The sequence below is a fragment of the Phyllostomus hastatus genome, unplaced genomic scaffold (assembly GCF_019186645.2).
Source record: "Phyllostomus hastatus isolate PE091 unplaced genomic scaffold, TTU_PhHast_1.1 phas_scaffold_585, whole genome shotgun sequence".
NCBI classification, from domain to species: Eukaryota; Metazoa; Chordata; class Mammalia; order Chiroptera; family Phyllostomidae; genus Phyllostomus; species Phyllostomus hastatus.
This window is the reverse complement of record NW_025334037.1, coordinates 29,779,645-29,806,804: the sequence shown is the minus strand read 5'-3', so window position 1 is coordinate 29,806,804 and position 27,160 is coordinate 29,779,645. Positions and strand designations below refer to the sequence as shown.

Here is a 27,160-nt window from a genome sequence, read left to right as displayed (position 1 = left end):
TCACCTCACTTAGCAATGATAGAGTGGCTTTTACTGTCTCACCAGCCACAATGCACTATTACCACCTATATAACTGTGTTGTGCCATCTTATCATAAAGGGGCATAAGCAAACACAGAAGTTATTTGGATATGATCCTGCCTTTATTCACATCCCCTTAACTCAAGTCTACTTACAATTAGCAGTTCAATCTTTAGAATTTCAGTGTGCCATAGCTGACTTTGTAGGAAGACTGGAAATTAACCTGCCCTCAGATTACTTCAAAACATTCCTTCCTTCAAATAAGGTTAGCAGAAAAGGTCAGCCCAACACCAATAACTGGCATGAGAACTGTGTTTCTTTTTTTTTTTAAGATTTTATTTATTTATTTTTAGAGAGGGAAGGGAGGGAAAAAGAGAGAGAGAGAAACATCAATGTGCGGTTGCTGGGGGCCATGGCCTGCAACCCAGGCATTTGCCCTGACTGGGAATCGAACCTGCGACACTTTGGTTTGCAGCCCACGCTCAATCCACTGAGCTACTCTAGCCAGGGAGAAACTGAGAAACTGTGTTTCTTGATGGGTCCAGAAAAACCAGATGGGCTGCTATTGCCTGGCAAGAGGAAAAAACTGGAGAAATTTTGTATCCTCAGGACATTCTACTCAAAGGGCGGAGCTTTTTGCTGCAATCATGGCCCTGTGGCAATGGCCCCAGGAATCTCTGAATATAGTCTGTGACTCAGGATATACTGTTTATACTATTCTGCATTTAGATCAGGCATTAATTAAGATTTCTATCCACCCCAATCTACTTAACCTATTTTTGACCCTACAGTCCTTCCTTGACATACGAGAACACCCCCTCTTCATTACTCATATTTGATCCCATTCAGGCCTGCCTGGCCCCCTGGTGGATGTTAACAATAAGGCAGATGCCTTAGTTAGTGTCCTTACTGCATTTCAGAGAGCAGAGGCTTCTCATCAGCTTTTTCATCAAAACAGCCACGCGCTACGAAAGCAATTTGACATTCCTCACTCCCAAGCTAAGCAAATTATTAAAGAATGTCCAAATTGCCAAGCCCTTACCAAGGCACCTCCATCTACAGGAGTTAATCCTCGAGGTCTAAGTTCTCAAATAATTTGGCAAACAGATGTCACTCCTTACCCTCCCTTTGAAAAATTCAAATACATTCATATTTCTATTGATACGTACTCTGGTGCCCTACATACATCTGCTTTAGCAGGAGAATCTGCTAAGAATATACAAACCCATTGGCTTGAGGCCTTTAGTCATTTAGGACAGTCTCAGCAAATTAAAACTGATAATGGCTCTGGATACCTTGCCTATTCTACTCAGGTTTTTCTGCAGCATTGGAATATCCAACATAAAACAGGAATACCTTACAATCCAACCAGTCAGGCCATTGTAGAATGGGCTCATCATACCTTTAAAAATCTTCTTAAAAAACAACAAAAAAAGGAAAGTTATGAGTCCTCTCCCCAAAATTTGACTGTTAGCCATGTTTACCTATAATTTTCTAAATTGTGATCAATCACTCCATATTCCAATTTAAAAACATTTTCAGATAAAGGAGTCAAAACCGCCTTACCCTCAGGTTTTATATAGAGATCGATCCTTTGGGAGATGGCTCTTGGCAGGACCCTGTAGATCTCTTAACATGTCAAAGAGGGTATGCATGTGTTTCTATTCCTACAGATCCTGTCTGGCTACCAGCAAAAAGAATAAAACCTTGTCATGAGTGGAATAGATACCAAGCTCTGCTACCTGAAGGCAAGAACCAAACAACTGACAGACCAGATGACCCTAAACAACCAGAAGGAAACCGGATACCCACAGCATCACTCATGGGTCTGGGTCCGCCAACAGAGAAGGACAACAGGAATCCTGTGGAAAAAAAGGGATGCCATGACCACTCTCTAAGTCAGAGGGAGAGGGCCTGGACCCCCGCCTGGACAGGCTTTTATTGTTTTCCTAGGTACATTACAAGGATGGTAGTCCTCATTTACTATGCACAGGTTCGAATTAGGTGATTACCTTTTAGAGACAACAAAGGAGAGAATGTTGCTAATCATATCAAAGAAGAAGGATATTTGCAAATGTAAAGGGAAAAGCAGTTGGATTGTTAACACTCCATACTTGGAGGTTTAGCTCAGATTTTAGGAAGCTTCAGTAAGCCCTTGCTGCCTCAATTCAGGGTGAGGGAGTCTTAGCAAAAGCAAGCCTCATAGCAGCCCAGGTACAATGCAGGCCTGATTCCACACGGGAAAACCTATCCACGGGCATGGTCCTATGTGTCAACATGCACCTCACTGGTCTTCCACATAAGGGCTGAGCTACATTTCCACAACACATGAAACGGTTTCCTACATTTCCCCCCTTGTTTTTAGTTAGGACCACTATAGGTCCCACAAAGCTTGCCACTTGCTGGTCTCTCACATGACCCTTGGAAAATAATTTGCAAATGCAGCGAAGTACACAGAGAATTACAATAGTCAATAAGCAACCAGGGGCTCCAAAGACCCTCATTCTCAGATTAAGCCCATCAAACCAATTTTGGGGGGTAGCCAGCTGATACTGGCATGGAGGCTTTTAAAAACCTCCTGCTTAGTCAAGTGCTGAATGTCCTGCAGCTGCTGATGTAATTCTAGCTGCAATTTATCAATTTGTCCTTTTAAATTGGTAGAAAAAGCCCCTCTTAGACGATGTTGAATATCGCTCCAGGAATGTTGGCTGGAATTCCACGGGAGAGGAGTAAAGCACAACTTGGCGAACCCAGGGTCACAGGTCAGCTGCTGGCGAGTCACTAGTGTATCCTGGCATTCACCGATCCACTTCAGGGCTGATTCAACCACAGAGAGGCAAATCAGAATCTCTTGATCAATCTGGGCCTGTTGAATCATTTCTAAAGCAGTATTGGTTAAGAGAACATCCACAGTATGAGCAGTTTGAACTGAGTTAACGAGGGCAGTGGTTGCTGTGGCAGCAGTAGCTGCGACAACTATAGCAGAGACAATGAACGCAATTAGGGTGCCAACGAATTGTTGGACTTGTACAGAGGCCAGCACATCGTTCAGCGCTACCATGCCATTGGGATCCTCCCACTCTCTGGTTACATCAACTGGCACCCATATTTGAGTTTCTCTTCTAACAATATAAACCATAATGAGATTTAACTGAGTAATATTGGGATGAGTAAGGCAGCTGGCATATATGGAACCTGCAGTGACATGCAGAAAATAAATCTTTGCAGATTCATTATAAAAGACTTGTGCTGTCCCTGGAGTTCCATATATGCCAGATGGGGATGCTAAAAACAGATAGGGGTGAGAAGTACAGACCATGACCCAATCTTGTTCTGGAGGGTCAATCTGGTAGGAACATCCCAGAACATCTTTAGAGTCACAACCAATTATTATATACAAATGCTTCTTAGTAATAAAAGGCAAGCCCATTTTCCAAGAGTTATAATGCCATAAGCTTGTAAGGTTGGGAGAAACAATTCTGATAATAGGTGCCCCAGTGCCACCATATATTAGTATATAGTTTTTGAGGCTGAGCTGGAACTGTTGTTGTGTCAGGCTTAGCTAATATTCTCCAGTTAGCTCCCCAATTCTCCACTACAAAAGGGCTTTTGGGGAGAAAAGCAATGGTGGTATTCGGTCCTCAGCATAAAGACCAGAAGATTGAACCATTACTAGTGTCTAAGGTACAAGGAGGAACTGGAGGGGGGGTGGAAGTATGATAAACCACCTCATGGGTACATAGGCCTACTGTGTCTACCAAGGAAAGCTGATAGTAATCACTGTGCTGGTCTTTGTTTGCAGCATAAAGTTGCTCCTTTAAAGGAAAGCATAAAGTATTAAGAAGGACAGAAAAACAAACTGGTAAGTGCTCAGCAGCATAAATAGTATTTCTCAGCACTGGTAACCAGTGTCTGTTTCCTTCAGTGGGCCATCAGGGGGTATCCACACTCCTCCAGTCCACTGAGTATGGTTAGTGGAAAATGCAGGTTCAACATTCCACTAGGTATGTAGATTAAATACTGGTGGATCAATAATGTGGCCCCAATAAATATAAGAGGAATTAGCTTCAATAGCTAAACCCTGCCCCCCAACAGGCAAAGTATGATGGCAATCAAAAGTAAAGTTTTTGCTGAATTTGCTGACAGTACCACCAGGTAAGTGATAAACCTGTTCTCTGGGGTGTCCTCTACTTTTGTTTCAGGAAGAATCTCCTTGGCTCAGGCATTAAGAGCCTTGATGTCCCCCCATGTGGTGTGGACATGCCTCAAGGGAACATTATGGAGCATCGAGGGGTTGCTGATCTCTGCAGGAGGTGCTTGAGCTTTGGCCCCTATCACCGGGTCTGTGTGTATTTGTTCACGAGCAGCCACAACATACACGGATCCTGCCGGCCAGGATCTGCCATAATTGATAAATTTTTTTAAGAAGAAAATGGCATTTTCCAAGATTGAAGTGATAGAAGAAATCCAAAAGTGAAAGAATATGAAAATATAACATATTTATGTAACACCCATAATTATAGCATAAATAACATAAGGGAAATATTTGTAGCAAATATCAAAGAAGAATGAATATTGGTAGCAAATATGCACATAAATTTAATCTAAAAAGAATTCATCAAAACTCATCACTGAAACTCATACCAATAGATCAAGAATTCAAAAATAAAAGTGACAGTCAATGGAGTGGATTCTATGTCCCAGCCATTGTGCAGGGAACAGAGAGCACAAAGACAGTGAGCAGAACCACATACCTCACTTGTATTGGGCTCCATGTCCAAGATTGTCTCACACTGTGTGCCCAAAAACTGAATGGCTGATTTGAGCCCAGCAGCTCACAGAGGACCTGGGCCAGCAGAGGCCAGGAAACTGTGAATATTGCAACACAGACCTGGTCCCCATCCTCTCAAAACCATAGGAAGGGAGAAAAGCAAAACCCAGGCCACCTCTTCCTGTGGCATCTAAGAAGACCAGCACAACTCACTCAATGGTTTAAAGTCAGCAGAAGGCTTATTATTTTTTTTTCTCTCTGGATCCTCTCTCCTTTTTTTTTCTTTTTTTTTCCTTCCCCCAGGTAACACAATAAGATGGGGACTTGTGAAGGGTCCAGGGACAGATGAAAAGTGGCAGTACAAGGCTAACCCCCAAAACTGAGAAACTGAGGAAAATGTCACTTTGCTATCCCATGGAGCTGGGATTTTACTGTTTATGTAAATTATTATTCTTTTCACTACTTTTACCACTTTCATTTATTAGTATTTTTTATTTCTCTTCTTTATGTTTAGTTTTTCTTGATTTCTTTCTCTGTTTAATTGCATTGTTTGACTGGTTTTCCTTATTCTCTCTTTAATTATCTCTTTAATTTCCCTTCTTTCACTTCACTCATGTTCCAATAACACACAACTCTTGATCAGGTACTTTCTATTCTGGTTATCCAAATCATGTATTGCTTGTCCTATTATTGTTGTTTCAGTACTATTGTACATAATTGTTGTCCCATACAATTGTACATACTAAACAGCAACTCTTTCTGATCTTAGCCCACTTCACTTCAACCCTGAGCATTATTAATACCATAGTTAACTCTATTATCTCTCACACTACATCTATTTTCCATCCTTTATTCTCACTATACTTCATCATCTAACCTTGTTCTGTTTTCTGGATTCAGCTCACAATCATTCTCCCCTCTAACAAGAGTCTTATCTTTTTTTCAACTTTTGTAAAAAGTGCCTAGTTGGGTGAAATATCACAGTTAATGTTATACTTATCCAAAGAATCTCCTATATCTTCTCTACTTGCTGGTACTTTAAACCCCATAAAATACTCTCCCTCTGTCTTCATCCATTTTGCCTACCCCTTGCCACTGATCACATACAAGAATAGGTAGGGGCTGTGAACATCAGTGTACCTGCTGGAGGACAGAAACGACGACCAGAGAAACCACCAAAAGGTTAAAACCCAAGTACAACAAGAGAGCCCACACAAACAGAAAAAAAGGGCAAACCTAGAGCATCCAGACAAGGAGATCAAAGACACCACGCCATTGAACCTCATCATATTCCTATCATAGAAGTTCACCCAACGAAGACAGCTAGCAAAGCAAAACATCAGGAAGCACAGAAACAAACAAAAAGAGTCACCTAAAATGGGGAGACAAAAAAAAGAACATGCAATCAAACACAATCGAAGACTCCAGACTAAAAGAGATAAGTGAAATGGAAGTAAACAAAGTATCAGATATAGAATTTAAAATAATGGTTATAAAGATGCTCAGGGAACTCACAAACAACTACAAAGAAGTGAGTGAGGACTACATAAGCATGAAAAAGGAAATAGAAACTATAAATAAAAACCAGGAAGAAATGACAAAATAAAATCTCATCAATAAAAGACACATTAGAAGGAATTACAAGCAGGCTGGATGAAGCAGAAGCTCAAATCAGTGAGCTGCAGGACAAGGTAGAAAAAAACATCCAGATAGAGCAAGAAAAGCAAAAGAGACTCAGAAAGAATGAAGAGGTGGTAAGGAAAGTGTGGGACAACATGAAACTGAGAAATATCTATATAATAGGGATACCACAAGGAGAAGAACAAGGGATAGAAAACCTGTTTGAAAAAGTAATGATGGAAAACTTCCCTAATTTATGAGAGAAAAAGTCACACAAATCCAGGAAACACAGAGAATCTCAATCAAGAAGAACCCAAAGAGGCTGACTTCAAGAAACATCGTAATTAAAATGGCCTAATTCTAAGACAAAAGAGAATCTTAAAGGCAGCAAGGGAGAAACAAAAAGTAACATGAAAGGGAGCTCCAATAAGGCCAGCAGTTGAAGGCAGTGGAGTGAGAGTGAAGTGAGAGTGAAGTTCATAGCAATACAGGCCTACCTAAAAAACATAGGAACATTTCAAATAAACAACCTAACACTACGCCTACAAGAACTCGAAGAACAACAACAAAGACAGTCCAGAGAAGTAAAAGGGAGGAAATAACCAACATCAGAGCAGAATTAAATGACATAGAGACTAAAAGCACAATTCCAAGGATCAATAAATCCAAGAGCTGGTTCCTTGAAAAGATAAAAAAAAATCAACAAGACTTAAAGGAGACTAATTAATTAAAAAAGAGACAGGATCCAAATAAAAACAAAGAAAAATGAAAGAGGACAGAATAAAACTGATACCACAGAAATATAAAGAATTGTAAGAAATTACTATGAAAAACTATATGCCAAGGAATTTTAAAACCTAGGGGAAATGGACAACTTTCTATGAAAATATAATCTTCCAAAACTCAATGAAGAAGCAGAAAGTGAGAACAGACTGATAACAGCTGACAAAACTGAAGCACTAATCAAACAACTCCCTAACCACCAAAGCTATGGACCTGATGGTTTCACAGGAGAATTCTACAAAGTATTTAAGGAAGAGCTAACCCTATTTTTTACAGACTATTCCAAAAAATCCAAGAAGATGGAAGACTCCCAAACTCCTTTTTTGAAGCCAGCATCACTCCAACCCCAAAACCAGATAAAGACACAACAAAGAAGGAAAACTTCAGGCCAATATCACTGATGAACATAGACACTAAAATCCTCAACAAAATATTGGCAAACTGCAACCAGCAATGCATTAAAAATATCATACACCATGACCAGGTGGGATTCATTCCAAGGATGCAAGGATGGTACAATATTCACAAAACAATAAAGATTATATGTCATATAAACAAAAGCAAAGACAAAAAATCACATAATCATACCAATAGATGCAGAACAAGCATTTGATAAGGTACAGCACCCATTTATAATAAAAACACTCAGCCAAGTGGAAATGCAGGGGGCATTCCTCAGTGTAATAAAGGCCATATATGAGAGACTCTCAGCCAACATCATATACAATTGGCAAAACCTTAGAACTTCCCCCTAGATCAGGAACAAGAAAAGGATGTCTGCTTTTACCACTTCTATTCGACATACTGTTGGAAGTCCTAGCCACAAGAATCAGACAAGAAAATGAAATAAAAGGCAATCAAATTGGAAAAGAGGAAACAAAGCTGTCATTGTTTGCAAATGACATGATAGTGTACATAGAAAATCCTATAGACCTCACCAAAAAACTGCTCCACTTAATAAATGAATTTCGCAAAACAGTCGGATACAAAGTCCATATTCTGAAATCAAACTCACTTTTGTACACCAACACTGAAACAGCAGAAACAGAAATCAGGGGGGAAAATCCATTTGATATAGCAACAACGAAAATAAAACACGTAGGAATAAATCTAACCAAGGAGGTAAAAGACTGTACACAAAAGTACACAACACTGAAGAAAGAAATTAAGTGAGACACAAACAAATGGAAACATATACTGTGGTCATGTATCAGAAGAATTAACATGAGCAAAATGTTCATACTACCCAAAGCAATTTATAGATTCAACTCAATACCTATTAAAGCACAATGGCATAGTTCACAGATAGACAACAAACACTTCAAAAATTGATGTGGAACCACGAGCAACCCCAAATAGCTGCAGCAATTTTGAGAAAGAACAGTAAAGCAGGAAGGATCACAATACCTGATATCAAACTGTATTACAAGGCTACTGTAATCAAAACAGCCTGGTACTGGCATAAGAACAGACACATAGGTCAATGGGACAGAATAAAGAGCCTAGAAATAAACCCAAGTCTCTATCATAAATTAATATTCAACAAAGGGGGCTCAGAACAGCTCTATGCACCCATTCCTCTAACAGGATCATCTCAGTGACATATCCTCAACTTCACTGACTTTCTTCTGCTTGCTCAGGTCTACTGTTGAGCCAGTTTAGTGGATTTCTTATTACAATTATTGTCCATAATGTATTTGTGTTCTCTTTCACAATTTTCATGTTTATTGATATAAGTCACTTGCTGTTGAGACATTGTTTTATGGTTTTTTTCTCCAGCTATTTAGACATGATTTTCTTTAGTTGTTTCAATATTTTAAAATAACTACAGTCTATGCCACTGATCTCACAAGGTTCCCCATTACTTAGAAGCATCCAACATGATAAAATGATTAAATGGGATGGTGAAGTCTTTTATGACAGTGCCTCTTGAGACAAAAGACAGAGCAAAACAATGTTGATTTCTTATCCCAACTGATATGGTATATACTTCAGCCATGCCTATGCTTAAATAAGGCCATCCCTCCTGTAGTCAGTATGGACAAACATTAGTGAATCAACTGTGGAGTCTAGCATGACCTTCATCATTCTTACACCTATTACATATGATATCCCACCTAAGGTATTTTTGATTGAATTACTTGGAAGTTTGAGCTTGGTATGTTTAAAAACCCTACTGCCCACAGAGGAATACTTTTTACCAATGAACACAGTCATTGTTCCATTAGGTTTTCAATGGAAAATGTCCATGGTTATGTTGGGCTTCCCAGGCTCATGAAACAGGAAGATCCCTGTAGTGAATTCAGTGCATGGTCCTAATTAATGACAGAAAATTAGGTTGCCACAAACAAATGAAGGCATGCAATACAATGTCTCCTTCTACTGCCATGCACAGTAGACAGCAAAGAGAAATGAGGAAAACAACAAAACAGAACCATCATAGATTTGACTCCTATGGTAATTCAGGTGTGAATCACCCAAGTGGATAATATTCTCTTACTAGCCAAGAAATTGACAGAAAGTGAAACGAATACAAAATTGGTGGTTGAGAAGTTATCATTGTTAACTTTGATCACATAACAAGATCTAAAACCTTAGTCTGAAGTGGATGTTTTATTTTATGTAACCATCTTTTTTTAATTTCTTTATCTTTCCACCTCTGCTACTTCATATGAAAAGCATTGGTGGTTCATATTTCTATTAGGTTTGAAGTGGGAGTATGTCTGAGCTGAAAGCAATTGATGGTATGAAAGTTAAAGGGACTTTTTATGTTTCCTATGTTGGGGACAGAGTTTTACTTTCCTTCCAAAGTTGTAAGTGAATAGTAGAATCAAAAAGGGTTGGGTGTGATGAATGTGCTACATTTGCTCCTGTAGATCCAACTCTAATCTTTTCCACTTTATTCTGGGCCCTTAGAAACTAACCAGTAAACTGGTCATCAACTGTTTTAAGTTCAGCCAGTGGAAGGAAATAACAGAAGATCAGAGAGTGAAGAGACGTCAAGGTGCTAATTCCTCTGCCACTTTACCTCATGAGCCACTTTGGAAATGGCTGTCTCTCTACTCAAGGCACAGCTCCTGTTAAATGACCCTCCTGTTTCTGTTAGACTTATTCCCATGTTCTGAAAAAATAAATCTATTCCTTTTTGTCCTTCATAACTGGGGTAGTAATAATGTCCGACTCTTGCTAGTCCCAGATACTTCACCATTTTTTGAAGTTCTTTAATCTTATAAACTCTTTGTGAATAGTTTCCAGTTGTTCCTTTGAAGAGTGATATCTTGTATCTAGGAGGACACTTCAGATGTTAATTTTTAATGAACACATTATTGTAGAGAAATCCCACAGGCATCTCCATTAAAGCTAAGAATAAGTCCAGGTTTTCTCTACTCACAGTTATTATATCATTTTTTCCTATGCTAAGTAATATAAAATGAAAAATGTGATATAAAGTATTAGAAAGATATTGGAAAGTAAAGTCATTGATACCATTATGCTCAGCAATATTCCAAAAGTTAACTGAATATTAAGGACCTAAATAAATACTGAGATTTTTCATGTTCCTAGAAGGAATGATTCAATGTGATCAAGACATCAATTATCTTCTAAATTAATTAGACCTTTAATATACTGTCTGTCAAAATCTTAGGTTTCTAGACCTCTGAAGTTATTTTAATAATTATGTGGAAAAAATAATAATCATGTGGAAAATAGTTGTTTTAAAGAGAAAATGTTGTTTTTAATTAGACTATTGTGTAGTAGGCATCTTAAGAGATATCAAAAGATACCAATCAGAAGAAAAGAGTCTAGAAATAGGTAAACAAATATTTGGACTTTATCATAAATATGACATATCAGATTAGAAAAGTAGCTTGCATTGTTTTCAGTGTTAAAAAAAAACTTGGTTTTATCACAGCAGAAAGCCCTTTGTAAAGTAGATTTAACTTCTTCACACACACAAATGCACACATATAAACAAAAGCAGGAGTGTAACTGATAATACATCTTTAGGAGAAAACTGTAACCATCCATAAAAGTAAGCAGGCAAAGAGCCAATTTAACACAAAGTAATTTCTTTCAGGATGTCCAGAGCAGCACAGAGTAGCAAGCTGGCCAAATGGGTTCATAACATGTGGTATATTTAGACGTGGAATACTACACAGCAAGGAACTGGTGGGACTACAGAGACATGCGGCAACAAGCTTGTTTCTTAGGAAGTGAACATTGCAGACCAAAGACTCAGATAACTTTGTCCTATGTAGCATAATTTTAATAAAGGTAAGGAATATGAAAATGTATACTCTATAACTTAAGGATACATACATATGCAGTTAAACAATTTTTAACTATGATTCATAAAGAATTCAACATTGAGATAACCTCTGGAAAGAGGGAGAGGAATGATATACACAGGTAACTTCAATATTGATCATGTTCTGGGATGAATTGCATATATTATTGGTATGCATAAAAAATACATAATAAAATTTTAAAAAAAGAAAAGTTCTAATTTTTTTTAGTTAGGAAAAAACTCTTACAAAACATAGATGATGTTCCTACAATAGAATGAAAGCAATTCCATCTTCTTCCTACTTTGTGATGTTCTTTAGGGGCTACAGGCTGAGGGAAAAAAATCTTCTTAAGATAAGATTGAAAACCAAAATTTTGTTTATATAAAAACAAACCATTATTAAGTCTATAATTTAAAGTATTGAAGTTGAATGCAACTTTTAGGGAACACATTGCTCTGCAAAATAATGCATCTCTTTACCCAAACTTCAGTGTCATGAAGTCAAAATAAGCTTCATCTACTCTTTGAAGAATGGCAAGAAGGCACATAATGACTAGTGAGGAAAAGCATGAAAATATGTTTACAACTTGGATTAGTATGGTATTCTGTACTCCAATCAACAGCTAGAATCTGTTTTCATTGTCAGCTATCCCATTCAGGTTCATCCCAACCTCTGAATATGTCCAACATCCCATCTAGCAGAACTGCTCCATGATTGTGTATTTAAACAAATATAGTACCATCTCCCATCTAAACATCCTGAACTTCAAATGCACAGGCATCAAAATGAGAAACAGAAGAAATCTTCAAGAAAAAATACTTAAGGCAGCTGCAAAAATCTGTTGTATGCAACAATAACAAACATTAAAATTTTGAAATAAACAACAAACTGACAATAACCAAATGGGAGAGAGGAGAGGGATGCTGGGGAAAACAAGGGAAGGGCCATCAAAGAACATGTATGAAGGACACATGGACAAAGCCAGAGGGTGTAGATTTGAGATTGGGAGGTAAAGATGTGTGCGGCAGGGAAGCATGGAGGAGTAAAAATGGGGACAACTGTACTTGAACAACAATAAAAAATTAATAAATAAACTCCAATGTTTTAACCTTAGAAATTTGCTCTAAGCATCAGAAAAATTGTTTTCTCATTATTTTGAACAAAACAAATTTTCAAAGGTAGCTTGCTTTTCACTTTCCAAAGGAATAAAAAAGCTTCCAAAGATCATTTCAATATAAACAATGGAGAACAAACTGACAGTGACCACAGGGGAGGAGGTAGGGGGTTAATGGGGAAAAGGGGTAGGGGCAAGCCAAAAAATACTAATAAGGAATTTATGGTCATGGACAATGTGGGGGCATTGACTGTGGGAGGTGGGGGTTGGTGGTATGGGATAGGGGAGAGCAATGGGGTAAAAATCAGGAAAACTGTAACTGAATAATAAAAAAAAAGTTACAAGGTGAACCTAGTTTATTTTTCCTAATAATAGGAAAAATGTTCCTTTTCATTCATCCTTCAGAATTTCTCTATTAGATTGATTCTGACCTCAAAGGATAATTTCTTATACTTTTTGATACCTTTGTATAAATACAAACAAGCACCCCAAGAGAACTCATTCGGTTGACTAAGTCATCCCTTGTTGGAATGCACTGCCTGTTTGTTGCTTCAAAATTAGTACCAAATGCATTCAATATGAGTGACACATTCTCATTCTATCTATACCTAACTTCTTACACCAGAGTTTTTTCATAGCATTTTTTCATTTCTGCATTTCTCAAAGTGTATATTAGAGGATTCAACAACGGAGTGATAACAGTGTAAGTCACAGTTAAGAATTTATCAATGGGGAAGTTAGAAACAGGTCTAATATACACAAAAATGCAGGGAACAAAAAAGAGAACAACAACCATGATGTGGGAACCACAGGTTGACAGGGCTTTACTCCTTCCTTCCTGACTGTGAGTTTTAAGGGAACTTAGGATGACTCCATAGGATATTAGTAGACAAATAAAGATGACCATAGACATTGCTCCACCATTGGCAACTACAGTGAGGCCTAAGATGTAGGTGTCAGTGCAAGCAAGTTCTATTAGTGGGTACATGTCACAGATGAAGTGGTCAATGATATTGGGGCCACAAAAGGGAAGGTTGTACACAAAGAGAAGTTGGATCAAAGAATGCACAAAACCTCCAGCCCAGACCACCACCAACAGCACGATGCAAATCTGTCTATTCATGATGGTTATGTAGTGCAGTGGCTTACAGATGGCCACATAGCGATCATAGGCCATGGCCACCAGAAGGAAGATCTCAGAACCACCAAAAAGGTGTTCCAGAAACAGCTGTGCCATACATGCTGAGAAGGAAATTGTCTTTTGACCACAGAGTAAGTCTAGAACCAATTTGGGTGAAATGGCAGTGGAATACGCTGCATCCATGAGTGACAGATAGATAAGGAAGAGGTACATGGGGGAGTCCAGGGAGGGGCTGGCAAGAACAGTCACCACAATGAGCAGGTTGCCCACCATTGTCACAATGTAAATGAGCAAAAATATGACAAATAATGCTTTTTGGCCCCCAGGATCCTGAGTGAGGCCCAGGAGGACAAATTCTGTCACATTGTTACTATGTCCCATTTAGTCCTCTCTAAAGCCAGTTTCCAGGGCAAGACGTCAGAAGAAGGGGCCTGTAATGAAATTGTGAACACACTATGAATACATCCAGTACGTTTTGGAGCACATCTTCATTATTGTATTATCTACAAGGGTTTACATATAATGAACATTTGGTGAAGATCTATGAGTTCTTCTTCCTAATAGCCTATTGCACCTTCCCTTGACAATTTCATGTCTCCTCAGATTATTTTATTTGGGCTACAAATAACAGGTTTTCCCTCTAAGTCTTAGTGGATTGTGGACAGAGAAAAGTATCAAAGGTCCCACAGCCAGTTGTGTCTTTAATACAGCCTTATTTCAACTGCCACTCCTGAGCACACAAGTCAGCAATGACTTACTCTCTGGTGGTGGCAAAAAAAAGCTCTCTAAATAAATTGGCATGAAATCAGTCCTCTGAGTTGGTAGTATTTGTGGTAAGGACCTCTATAATAAAATTTATGTAGCACCAAAACTAATGTCTTTTTGGAAAAAATCACTTTATACTATGATATGTTGCTATTAGGTATACAGTCCTTTATGTCTCAAAGATGTTCAGTCTTCATGGATCTCATGAAATTTCCTCAAACAGGACTGTAGCCAACCATAACATAATTAAGACATTGTTCCCTGAAGCAATTATTCAGTTGGACTCTGTGACTGTCAGCAACTTTTCTGTTTCTTTTTTTTTTCCTATCAGCTTTTTAAGAAGTTGTAATACTCTCCATGTAATCTTTGTATATCCTAAAACCCTTAACACAGAGGCACTATTTAGATTTTCACCAAATATTTTTGAACTTCACTCACCCATGAGTATCATGAACTCTTCCATTACCAGTGGGTATTATTTCTTTCAAAACTCTTGGGGTGAGCTATATATTGAGGAAGGAGAATACAGCCACTGAAAAGAAAGGTAGAAGACAAGGAGACATGGTTATATTTATAATTCCTCCAAGGTACTGAGAGGGCTCAAAAATGGAGCTTTGGTGCCCAGGTTCTAAAAGTCAACATACTCAAGGGAAGAGCCCAAGGTCAGTGCAAGAAGGCATGGGGCTGAGTCATATCTAAACGTAATTGGAAGTCTGTCTCAGTCTGCTCTTTGAAAGATCAAGGGTTGGAACTGGACAATCTCAGAAACCTAGTCCAGTCTTACCTTCCATGACACTCTTTGTGCAACTCTATCTTACATTCTATTCTGCTGACTTTTTCATATTTCTATAATAAAATAGAAATGCCCAAGCCTATAACTGTTCCTTTAAAAAGGCTACCCAGTGGTAAGTGGATTTTATCATTACAGAGACAAAATACTGATTACAAGTTACTCTATTCAGTGTATACTTACTCAATACCCAAAACACCCTTTGGAGGAGAGTGTAGCACAGTAATGAATCACATGGACTCTGGAGACGCATTATGTGTGTTGAAATCCCAGCTTCACGACTTACTACTATGTGACCTTGAACAAACTAATAAACCTCCCTGTGCCTCAGTTTCATCCTTTTTGAAATACGGATACCAACAGAGCCTGTCTCTTGGGTTGTGGTTTTATCACAAGTAAATACCTAGAATACTGGCTGGCACCCAGTAAAGTTTGAATAAATGATAGCTATCATTAATGTTCTTCAATGCTTCACTATCAACATTGTATCACAAGGAATCATCTGGATCTTTGTCAACATGGTAAGAATTATAGACATAGGCCAAGGATAAAAAGAATATTATAATTTATGAACCCTCATTGGGGCATAGGATAAGATTTTATGTCTCAGGAATTATCTCTTTGATTACACATGAGTAGTAGTATTCACCTGTGATGGAATATATTTTGACTATAGCACAGAGAATAACAGGGGAAAAGTGGCATCCATACATCATAGGAAGAACTGAATACCATAAAATGAAAGAAACAAAAGGATGCAATCAGGAAGGAGAAATTATATTTAGGAAATAAATATCCCCAAGTAGTTAGAATATTAACGTGATAATTGAGATTAGTAGTCTTTTAAAAAATCTTTTTCAGAAAAATTTCCTTTCTTGAGGATGTGTTAGAAGCCTGATCCCCAGGGATCTTCCAGTGTATACTCAGGAGGCAGCTTAAGACGCCTTAAGATATAAACACAGTGCACGTCGTAATAAAGAAAAGCAAAGAAAATTTTTTAAAAATTGATTCCTTGGATTCCCCTACATCTGATGGTAAAGGACAAAATTAAATAGGAGAGAAGAATTTTATAACTATAGATACAAACCTAAATTTTTTGTTTATTCATTGCAGAGGAAAATTACAAAATCACTTAACTTCAAAGACAGACAAGCTGATTCCATTCCCATACATTTGCCAGAGGAGGGAAGGAGGATTGCTGAAAGGTTGAGCCTTCTTTAGAAGCCACCTGTGAGGACCATTCTACATGCCTCATTCACATTGCTGCTTCCAGTTTATTCAGAAGCTCTACCATTGTTGAAGCTGTAGGCTGATAAAGGCACACCTGCTAAAGAGCATGAGGATATAGGTAGTCTTATCCAATTCTCTTTTTCTCACTCCTTACTTTATGCAGGATCTATCTCATGCCCTTATTGTTATTAATCATCAATGTTACATTTCTCCAGAATAAATCTCCTACTAGCCAGTTAAATTATTTAGATGTAGAAACGGGGTATATAATCTACTCTCTGTTTGTTAAGTCATCAAGGATCCAATGCTATAAAAACTCACAGATAGTATTATTAGACGTTCATCTTAAACCGCTCAGTTAACACTTCTCTAATTACAGTTTTATGACTCTATATGTGATAATAAACAAGTTACCTCCCTGAAAACAGGTTTCTTTTAAATTGTACCAATATGGGTTGCTGTACTAATTTTTTATTAAATTTATTGGGATGACATTAGTTACTAAGCTCATATGGGTTCCAAGTGTACCCTTCTATGATACATGGTCTGTGTATTGCACTGTGTGCCCACTACCCAAAGTCAAATCATCTTCCATCACCACAGATTGGTCCCCCTCTATCCTTCATTACTAACACCTACATTCCCTCTAGTTACCACCGTACTATTGTCTGTGTCTATGAATTTCAGTTTTGAAAACATTCACACATATCAAGCTTCCATATCAGAATCAAAGTCCCACATGAGAAATGTGGTCAGTAATATTGTAGTAACTATGTATGGGGTGGGGGGGTGCTTTAAATACGGAGAGGAACACACTGTAGAGTACATGATTATGTGGCCACTACGCGGTAGCTTTGAAATTAGTACAGAAGAATATTGAATGTAAAGCATAATTTAAACATTTCAAAATAAAAATCTGAAATCTCATATCAAGCTTCTAGAATAAAACAGGGAATTATTTCTCCTTATTTTAACACATTAGCTACATTACAATTTTAAATTGCCTCAGTACTTTAAATTAAGTTTGGGTTGGCATAAGATATATGCACCGCTATGTTCATTGCAGCCTTTTTCCTGGTGGCCAAGACATGAAAACAACCAAAGTGTCTTCAGTAGGTGGCTGGATAAAGGAGATGGGGCACATACTCACAATACTACTCGACCATGAGAAAAGATGAAACCCTGCCATTGCAAAAATGTGGATGGACCATGAGATTCTACTAAGTGAAATAAGTCAGACAGAAAAAGTCAATGACCATATGATTTCACTCACATGTGGGAAAGAAAACTGAAAGCAACACATTAACAAGGAATAAAAACAAACAAAAACTCATAGGCACAGACAACAGTATGGTGGTTACCCCAGAGGGAAGGGTGCAGGATAGTAAAGGGGAAAGGGGGTCATACATATGGTGATGGAAAAAGATCTGACTTTGGGTTGCAAACATACGATGCAATATACAGATGATGTATCATAAATTCTCTGATTTAAAGGTGTTAGAACAATTAGAAATATTAATTTACCATGTAAAATATAATAGCTCATGCACCAAGACTATGAATCCACTAGTTTATTTCAAATGCATTCCATGTTTCTCTTTGTTCTTTAATCCAAAAAAAAAAAAAAAACACAGGATACACCTGACAGGCTCTAATGCTAGACACCAAACACATTTCCTATTTTTTGGTCATTTCCTTATTTTGCTAGCTTAATTTTCTTAATTCAGATGATTTCCAAAGAAAATGTGTCTATTTAAGACATTAGCAACATTTAAATATATTGTATGAATTTCGGTTGTTCTAAGAACTCACCTCAGGTCTTTCCTTTAGTCTTTAAAATCAGTGCTTCTTTCACTGGCAGTGACTGTGGGTACCTCTTGTATCTATGTGTGACCATGGAACACTGAGTAATGTATAGGGATCGGTAGATAAGGAAATACCTTCACGTGGCCACACTTCCCATGTGTCCACGCAGACTCCCCATCACCTCAGTCTTTCAGACAAGGGTTGCAGTATCCAACACAGATATCTAGGATACAAAGATACTTACATGAAAATTAAATATTTACTTGTAAAATTCTTGAACACTCTCACCTGCAGAGAAAATTTCTTCAAAGAAAAAACAAAGCTGCTGTGTTCTCATGGCTATGTAAAAACTGGGCGAATTTGTGGAAATTAAATTGGCCAAATCCATTCTTTGCCAAAACAAAAACCCCAGAAATTTTAAAACACTGAAAGTAGTTATTGGAATGAACTTCTCCTCAGGCAATTGTGGTAAGGTAAACAAAAAGTACTTTCCTATGAGGACTTAGGATAGCATGATAGCATTTGTGTCTCTGATGATTAATCTCTGTAGCTAACAAGACAAATGCTGGGATTTATCTTCCTCAAATAGCTAATGACTGGGCGTTCTCCCAGGTAGTAGAATTCTTCAGCCTTTTAGTCATTCAGACAGTGTATCCCTAAAGACACCTTTTCCCTAATTAAAAGTACGTCTCTTCCTCTCCGCAACTTCATCCCAGAAAATGGGGACTTTACACAAGTTTCTACAAGCAATGAGAGATATCTATGCCAACGAAAATACAGCAAGGAAACATCTAAAGAATCAGACACCAGTTGAAGATAGACTTCAGCTTAGGCAGAACGTTGAGTTTCCAGAAATCTCTCGGGTATTTTTATGAGAAAAATAATTCTTGCACATTCATGGGCAGACCCAGCCTCTCTGGCTTTTTATATCATTTCTGTTTTAAAGAAAAGACAATGTAAGGTCAGTATAGATTAGTTTATTAGACTATTTGGAACAAATTCTAATGAAGTAATGACAGTTTTCTCCCCTAGAATGATCCTCAGAGAAAAAGATCTGGGTCCTTCCAAGAAAGAATAACAAACAGATAAATAGATGAAAAGCTTGTGTTTTGAAAAGAAAAAATTAAATAAAGTGAATCAGAATTTATGTGTTTCATTGTAGCAAATCTTTAGGTAAGACAAACATGATTTAAACCCAAATGAAGGGAGAACCAGTCTTGGGTCCCTTCATCAGCCATATCCCTACCAGAGGTGTCCAACCCACTGTCCAAGGGCCACGAGGAGCCCTGGATCACTTGAATACAGCCCCACACAAAATCATAAATTTACTTAAAACCTTTTTTTTTTGCTTGTCAGTTTGCATTTGTGTTTGTGTATTTAGTGTATGGCCCAAGACAATTCTACCTCTTCAAGTGTGGCCCAGAGATGCCAAAAGTTTGGATGCCCTGCTAGGTGTTACAGGCCCAGGGCTCAGAGACAGAGAAGTGGGGACTTGGGAGATTTATTGAAGTTGATGTTTCAACTACTGAAAGGACAAGTAATCACAGCTGTGGAGTTCTGAAGGCCTGAATCCATCTCAGCTGAATCATAATGATTCTAGTCTACTAACTCAGTCCTTTATTTTCAGTCTAGTAGGAAGTGAGTAACTTTCTATAAGACAGAAATTATTTTAGACAAGGGCATGACTCCACATCATGTCTGTGATGGTTTCCCCTGTACTTTCCTTAGGATGGTTGCCAGAGTCCAGCTCCAGCAGGTCCAGGGATTCCCAATGGATGAACAGCATCGGCGAAGGAATGACACGAGAGGTGCAGTTTCAAGTTCAAAGGCAGGCATCTCTGCCTGGGCTCTTGAGTTTTTTATTTTTATACAGTTGGGTGTGTACATGTGGCATATGTGAAAGCAATAAAAAAAATGAGGTTTTTAAGTCATATTTGCTTTATCCTTATTCTGCAGAAAATAGGAAACAGCTGTCTATTGTATATTATTGTGCAAGCTTTTAGCCCCTAATCTTTGCAATTAATCAGTAACACATTTTACCACATTATATAACACCTTAATTTCTTAAAGCTTAACTTAATTTTAATCTATATATTCTAAAGTTGCAAGCTGGGCATGTAGCTGGGCACAGGACTGTTTCAGCTCACTGGCAAAGGCCACGCAGAAGGCTTTCGTGGTCAATGTGGTTAGTACCTGTCTCTCAGTTCAGCACCAGAACCCTGTCATCTTTGCAAGTAATAATCTTTGTTTTGCTCAGTCCATTCAGCTGCCTGCCATCTACCTTGGTGTTGATGTACTTTTATTATTTGTTTCTATCTTTGATGTCTGGTTTTTTAGGCAATAAACACCATGGGGGTCCTGATCACTTAAGCATTCATAGAAAAGGAGTGTATAATAATCTTTCCAATACCCATTCTTTGAACTCTCAAACCCACTTAGGAGGACACTCTGGTGGGGAGTCACTCTCCAATGAGCTGTCATTTTCTTGCTTACTTTCAAAGAACTGTATTTCTTCTGTGAAATTGCCATTTGTCCCAGTCCCATGGTAAATCACATAGACCCTAAGCACAAGTAGTAATACAATGATTAAGCAAAGGAGTGCCAAGTACTTTCCCCCACCGTGTCTGCTGTGTGGACGTATGGCTCCCCCTGTGACTGTGTCAGACAGCAGAGCTGGGTTGGATCTCGGCAGATGGTTTACTATGGGCTCCACTGAGCATCTCCACATCCACATATATTGTCATAAGAGCCTTAGATAAGGAAACATTAAATACCTATCTGAATCAGTTGAAGATTTTAATTATGTGCTAAGCCCACCAAAAGTTGGTGCTTTACAGATTAAAAAAAAATGGATGAAATCTACCAACCCCAAATGTTATACACATTACTTCTAAGATTTAAAGGGTACATCTAAGCACTGTTCTTCTCCTCAGGTTCAGTGGCAAAATATGGAGAAGATATCCTTAATTTAGAAAAACTATTTGATATGATAAGGTTACTCTGGACTAATTTATGACTCAGAACTGGAGAACAAATACATGCATAGGTTCAATTCTCCACATTCCTTCCAGTTTAATGCAACAAACTGCTAATGCTTTCTGTTCATCTGAATGATAGATGTTTGCCAGATCCAACCATGATTACAATAGCCAAGAAGCTGAATTTATATGCTCCAAGAATAACAGTACACTGCAAATAATAACTCATACAGATTTTGCCTCAACATACGCAATGATCCATAGCAATTCTCTATAAGCCATATCTATTGTCATGTTCAGAAAAGAAATTTAGATATGAGGATACTCTAAATATGTTAAGATGTTACACTGATAACATCATAAGAGTTTCTTTAAAAAAAGATGTTTGGGAGGATGTGGGAGCTATGGTAAATATTATTAGTCAACTATGATGGTTCAGTCTAGCCAAAATACCAAGCCTACTCCAATCTGGCAAATATATGGGAATAACATGGTCCATGACCATTAGAGAACTCTACAAATCCTACCTAATCCATTACTATTTCTCTCACATCCTAGTATATAACAAGAAAGAAAGAACCCTGACTCCAGGGGACTGAAATGGGAAATTATTCATGCAATGCCATTGGAACCCCATAATTGTAGTACTCAGATGTTTTCAGAAGGGTCTACTATATGAATATTTGAAACCTAGAGACTTTGGCAGAAGCCTAATCCCAACATCCCATTTTGAAAACTTGAATTAGAGATTCAGTAATTCCCTAATGCAGTCAACACATGCAGCACATTGGAAAGGAAACTACTGGAGGTCACTGGATTTTCATAGATACACAATTGAATAGCATCACAAGTGCCCTTTATGTCATAGGTGATATCAGAAGGTCATTCCGAAAAGCATGAAAGAGCATAAAAAGGTCCCCTAATGAAATGGAAACAGTTTATACAGAAATATGTTATGGGAGGACATAATAAAGATAATATTTTTTAAAATCAGTAAAATAGAAGCAAAGAAAAGCAAAACACCTGCAAGGTGGTACCTATAGAGAAAAGAGAAAAAAGACAAATTATTCATATCATAAATAAAAGCAGATGAACATCGTACAGATCCCTCATACAGGGTAAAGGGAGCCAAAAACATGGTGGCAAAGGATTTGACTTTAGCCCTGATTGGTATGTCTCAGTGGGTTGGGAGTCATTCCACAAAACAAAAGTTCGCCGATTCTATTCTCAGGCACATGCCTGGACTGTGGACCAGGACCCTGGTTAGGGAGGTATGGAAAGCAACTGATCGATATTGCTCTCCCTTTCTTCCTTTCTCCCTTCCCCCTCTCTCTAAAAATAAATAAATAAAATCTATATTTAAAAAGAGAAGATGTGACTTTGTGTAGTAAGAACACAAAGAGATATACAGAACATGTATCATAGAAATGTACACTTGAAACCTACACAATTTTATTAAGCAATGTTACCCCAATAAACTTAAATTTTAAAAGAGAAAACAAAACGTGGAAAAAATAAATAAAATTAGGATCCTCAAAATCAACCATCCCATCTAAAGGACACTGGAACCATTTGCCGCATTATTTCGGGGAGATAACAGGGGTGCTTATAGGTTACAGTGGGCTACAAATAAAAATACAATCTTCCATGTAAAGTCAAAAATAAAATTAAAAAAGAAAAATAAAATAAAAAGAATAATCAATTGTAGTTATAAAAAATGTTAACTCAGTGAATTTGATAACTTAGATGAAATGGGTAAAGTATGAGGGAAACACAACCTGCTGAAATTACTCAAAGAAATTGATAAGCTAAGTCCTCCTCTTTCTCCTAAGAAATGAACTGTCCTTTACTGTAGATATGATTATGTCATAGGAAACACTAAATAACATTCAGAGATTACTAGAAGTAGTCAGTGAACTTAGCCAGTTTATAAAATTCAAGATCAAAAAAATTATTCAATTGCACTTCTATATATCAGCATCAACAACAATTGGAAAATAAACACAATTTAAGCACCTTTTACAATAGCATCTGAAAATACAAACACTAGAAAAGATTAGCAAGATCCCTGTCTAAAAATTACAGATCGTCTCAGAATTAAGTTTTTAAACACCTAAATAATTGGATATATCATGTTCAGGAATTAGAAAATTCAAAATTGTTAGGATGTTATTCACTTCAAAATGATCTATACATTCAACTCAATCAGAATAAAACTGAGAGCATGCTGTTTTGGAAGTGGGAACAACTGTATTTCCACAAAACAAATACAATCTCTCATCCCAGCTGCTGTTCTGCAATGTGACTTTGCCACACCATCATAAGTAGCACTACTGTGAACATAGACATACCAAAAGATGCTCAACATCACTAGCCATCAGAGGTGCAAGTTAAAACCACAATGAGATACCACCTCACACCTGTCAGAATGGCCATCACTAATAAATCAACAAACAAATGCTGGGGAGGTTGTGGAGAAAAGGAAACCCTAGTCCACTGTTGGTGGGAATGCAGACTGGTGTAGCCACTGTGGAAAACAGTATGGAATGTCTTTAAAAACCTGAAATAGAACTGCCTTTTCTTATTATTGTTCAGTTTTGACCCAGAGAAAAAGGAGCTCCTACTTTTTCCTGACAGCTTGAATGGAACTGGAGAACATTATGGTAAGAGAAATAAGCCAAGCACTAAAACACAAATGCCATATGATCTCACCTGTAAGAGGAACCCAATGAACAAAATACACTAACAAGCAAAATAGAACCAGAGGCATGGAAACATGGAACAGACTGAAGGTGAATAGAGGACAGGTGGGAGGGGAATAAGGGTGGAATGAAGGGCAAGGTAGTAGTAAGGATCATATATGAATGGCCCACAGACATGGATAACAGGGTGGGGAGTGACTATGGTAGAGATAGGCAGGGAGTAGGCTGGACCAAAAAGGGGAAAAGGGAAAAAATCAAGCCAACTAATAAAATAACAAAAAATATTTTTTAATGGATATTCAGGTCTTTGTCTATATTTAACCACGTTACTTGGGGAATTTACCTACTGAGTTAAAGAAGTTCCTCGTCTAATTACAATATTAACCCCTTGTGAAATGTATGATTTGCAAATATTTTCTCCCATTCTGTGGAGCGCCTTTTCACTTGGTTGCTTCTTTCCTATGATGTGCCATGCAGTGTGCATTTCCAACTTCAGACCCTGGGCTTCAAGCTGATGTCAGGCTCGGATGAGATCTTAACTGGCACGACAGCTTCTGCCACCTCCCACTGGAAGCCCTGAGTTGTCATTTAACAAGTCTGGCAATGTCACTGGAGAAACTTTGTCTATACAGTTTTTTATCTACATGGAAAAAAAAGAATGAAGGACCCAGATCAACAGCCTAATATCCCAACCATCCCTACTAAGCACCATTCATATGAACAAAGTCATCTTGGACCCTCCTTAAATGCCCAGCAATCAGCTGAACACTACAGAATGACCTCAGTCCACGCCAAAAGAATCATTCAGTCAGGTTTTCCCTGAACTACCAGAAGGAGGATGACGAGGACCAGGAGCAACAGCCCTAACACTAAACCCTGTAGGTGTATAAAATTTGATATAGTAAGTAGGAAGTATTTAATTATTAATGGAATGAATCATAAAACAAATTATTTTACCTATTTGGGAGAAATAAGCTTAGATATTTTTCATCACAAAATAAATTCTATATGGGTTAAAAAATTTTTGAAAGCCATTTTAAAAAATAATTTGTTATAATTAATAAAATCTTTTAAGAAGAAAATGAAATTTTCTAAGAGTAATGTTATGGAAGAAATCAAAAAAAGAAAGAATATGAAAATATAACATATTATGTAAGAACACCCATAATTATAGCATAAATAACATAAGGAAAATATTTGTAGCAAATATCAAAGAAGAACAAAAATTTGTCACAAATATGCACATAAACTTAATCTAGAAAGTGTTCTTCACAACTCATTAGTAGGGGGAGAAGAAGATGGCAGCGTGGTAGGAGGGTACACATGGGAAAAAAACTAACCAATCTATAGAGGAACCAAGCAAAAAGCCAACAATATCACAACATTTACAAAAATAGGAGATCAAAAATGGTAGCAGACATTGAAAAACCAGATGGTAAGGAGAGTTCTTCAGGTTAATAAGGGCCCAGGGATCAGGGTAGGGATCAGGGAGGTTGCAGCCCCAGGCCTGGGGCTCCCAGGTTTGCCTCAGGGCACTCAGGAGAGACCTGGATCAACCACTCCCTCCCTGGCCAGACAAGGATTGAACAACACCGGGGGATGCCTGGTTGCTTGAAGGCACAGACAGGGGAGTGAGGACTGAGAGACAATCACACAGGGGCTGTGGGCACCCACGCATAGGCCAGAGAAGAGTGTTCGCCGGAGCCTGTGCGATTAAGGGCGGGCTGACCATAAGCCCACATCCCCAACCCGGAGAGAGTGTGGTTTTGTGGAAGACCCAGACCCCACAGCCCTGAACACGGAAAAGGCACGGGTGCTCCGTTCCTGGGACCCCTGGTGCCCAGGCCGTGAGCTCATGGGAATTGCGCCCCCCTCAGGATCTCCAGAGTTCACACCTCTGAACCCAGAAAAGGTGTGGATGCTTCACGGGATCCCGGAGCCCACAGTAGTGAGGTCCAGAGAGCATGCTTAGGAGCACCCAGACCCACACCAAGGACCCTGTGGAGAGGCACCAGACCAGCTCCAGGAAGACATTATGGCTACCCCTGGAGACAGTACACTAGAGGCTGACTGAGTTCTGACTGGGAAGGGAGAAAGGCCATTCCAACTGCCCCTCAGCCTGCTGAAGCCAGCAAGACCAGAAAAACTGGTTTGGCGAGTTAGAAACCAAAAAGTGGGGGGGTTTTGTTTGATTGTTTGATTTTATTTTTAATTAACTTTTTATTTTGTAATTCTTATTATTTTTATATCTCTCAATTCCTTATGCTTCTCTTTCTATCACTCTAGTGTTATCCCTTCTTCCTTTCCAAATTTATCTCTTCTTCATTCCATCTTCTGCTTCTGTTCCTTCTTATTTTTTGAACCTGGAGGTTATTGCACATTTGTATCATATTTTTTTCATTATTCTTACATTTTGTTATTTTAACAGTATTTTGGTATTTCTCTTCTTTCTGTATAGTCTTCTTTGCTTGGCTGATTATATTGTATCATTTGACAGGTTTCCTCTGTTATCTCATTCATAGTGTATTGCTAATTTACTGTCCTTCATCTGTGTTCCATTAGTACACTCCTCAAGGTTCTATACTCCCTATTCTTGTTATCTAGATCTCATAGATTCTGTCATATAATTGTTGCTCTAATATTACTGTAAATAAGAGCTATTCCATACAATTGTAAATACTACACAACACCCCTTCCAGATCTTAGCCCACTTCATGGTTTCCTGAACTCTATTACTATAGTGGTTAACTCTATTCTCTCACACACTACACCTATTTACTATTCTTTATCCTCACCCTACCTCAGAATCTAACCTCCCACAGCCTCATTGCTTTCTAGATTCAACTCACAATCCTTTCCTCCCCAACAAGAGTCTTATCTTCTTTCCATCCTTTCTAAAAAGTGGCTACTGGGCTAGAAGATCACAGTTAACACTATACAGAGCCAAAGGATCTCCTATCTCTTCTCTACTGGCTGCTACTATAAATATCATAGACTACTCTCTTGCTGTCTTAAACCATTTTGCATTACCGCTCCAACTGATCACAAAAAAAGAGTAGGGGGAAGCTCTGAACACCAGTATACCTGAAGGAGACTGCACCACTGAATCTCCCAGGTATTCTACCACAGAAGTTCACACCATAAACTCAGG

The 27,160-nt window shown here is 38.1% G+C and overlaps 1 protein-coding gene across 1 annotated transcript; it reads right to left on the bottom strand.

The window, feature by feature from the left end:
• Positions 1 to 13,213: 13,213 nt before the first annotated feature.
• Positions 13,214 to 14,119, bottom strand: LOC123810117 (olfactory receptor 4A5-like). Its single transcript, XM_045825578.1, has one exon. The coding sequence runs from the start codon at positions 14,117 to 14,119 to the stop codon at positions 13,214 to 13,216; it is 906 nt and encodes a 301-aa protein (XP_045681534.1).
• Between the last annotated feature and the right edge of the window lie 13,041 nt (positions 14,120 to 27,160).

Excerpts from the sequence above, each read along its gene's own strand:
- LOC123810117 (XM_045825578.1), bottom strand. The coding sequence starts at position 14,119 with ATGGGACATAGTAACAATGTGACAGAATTTGTCCTCCTGGGCCTCACT.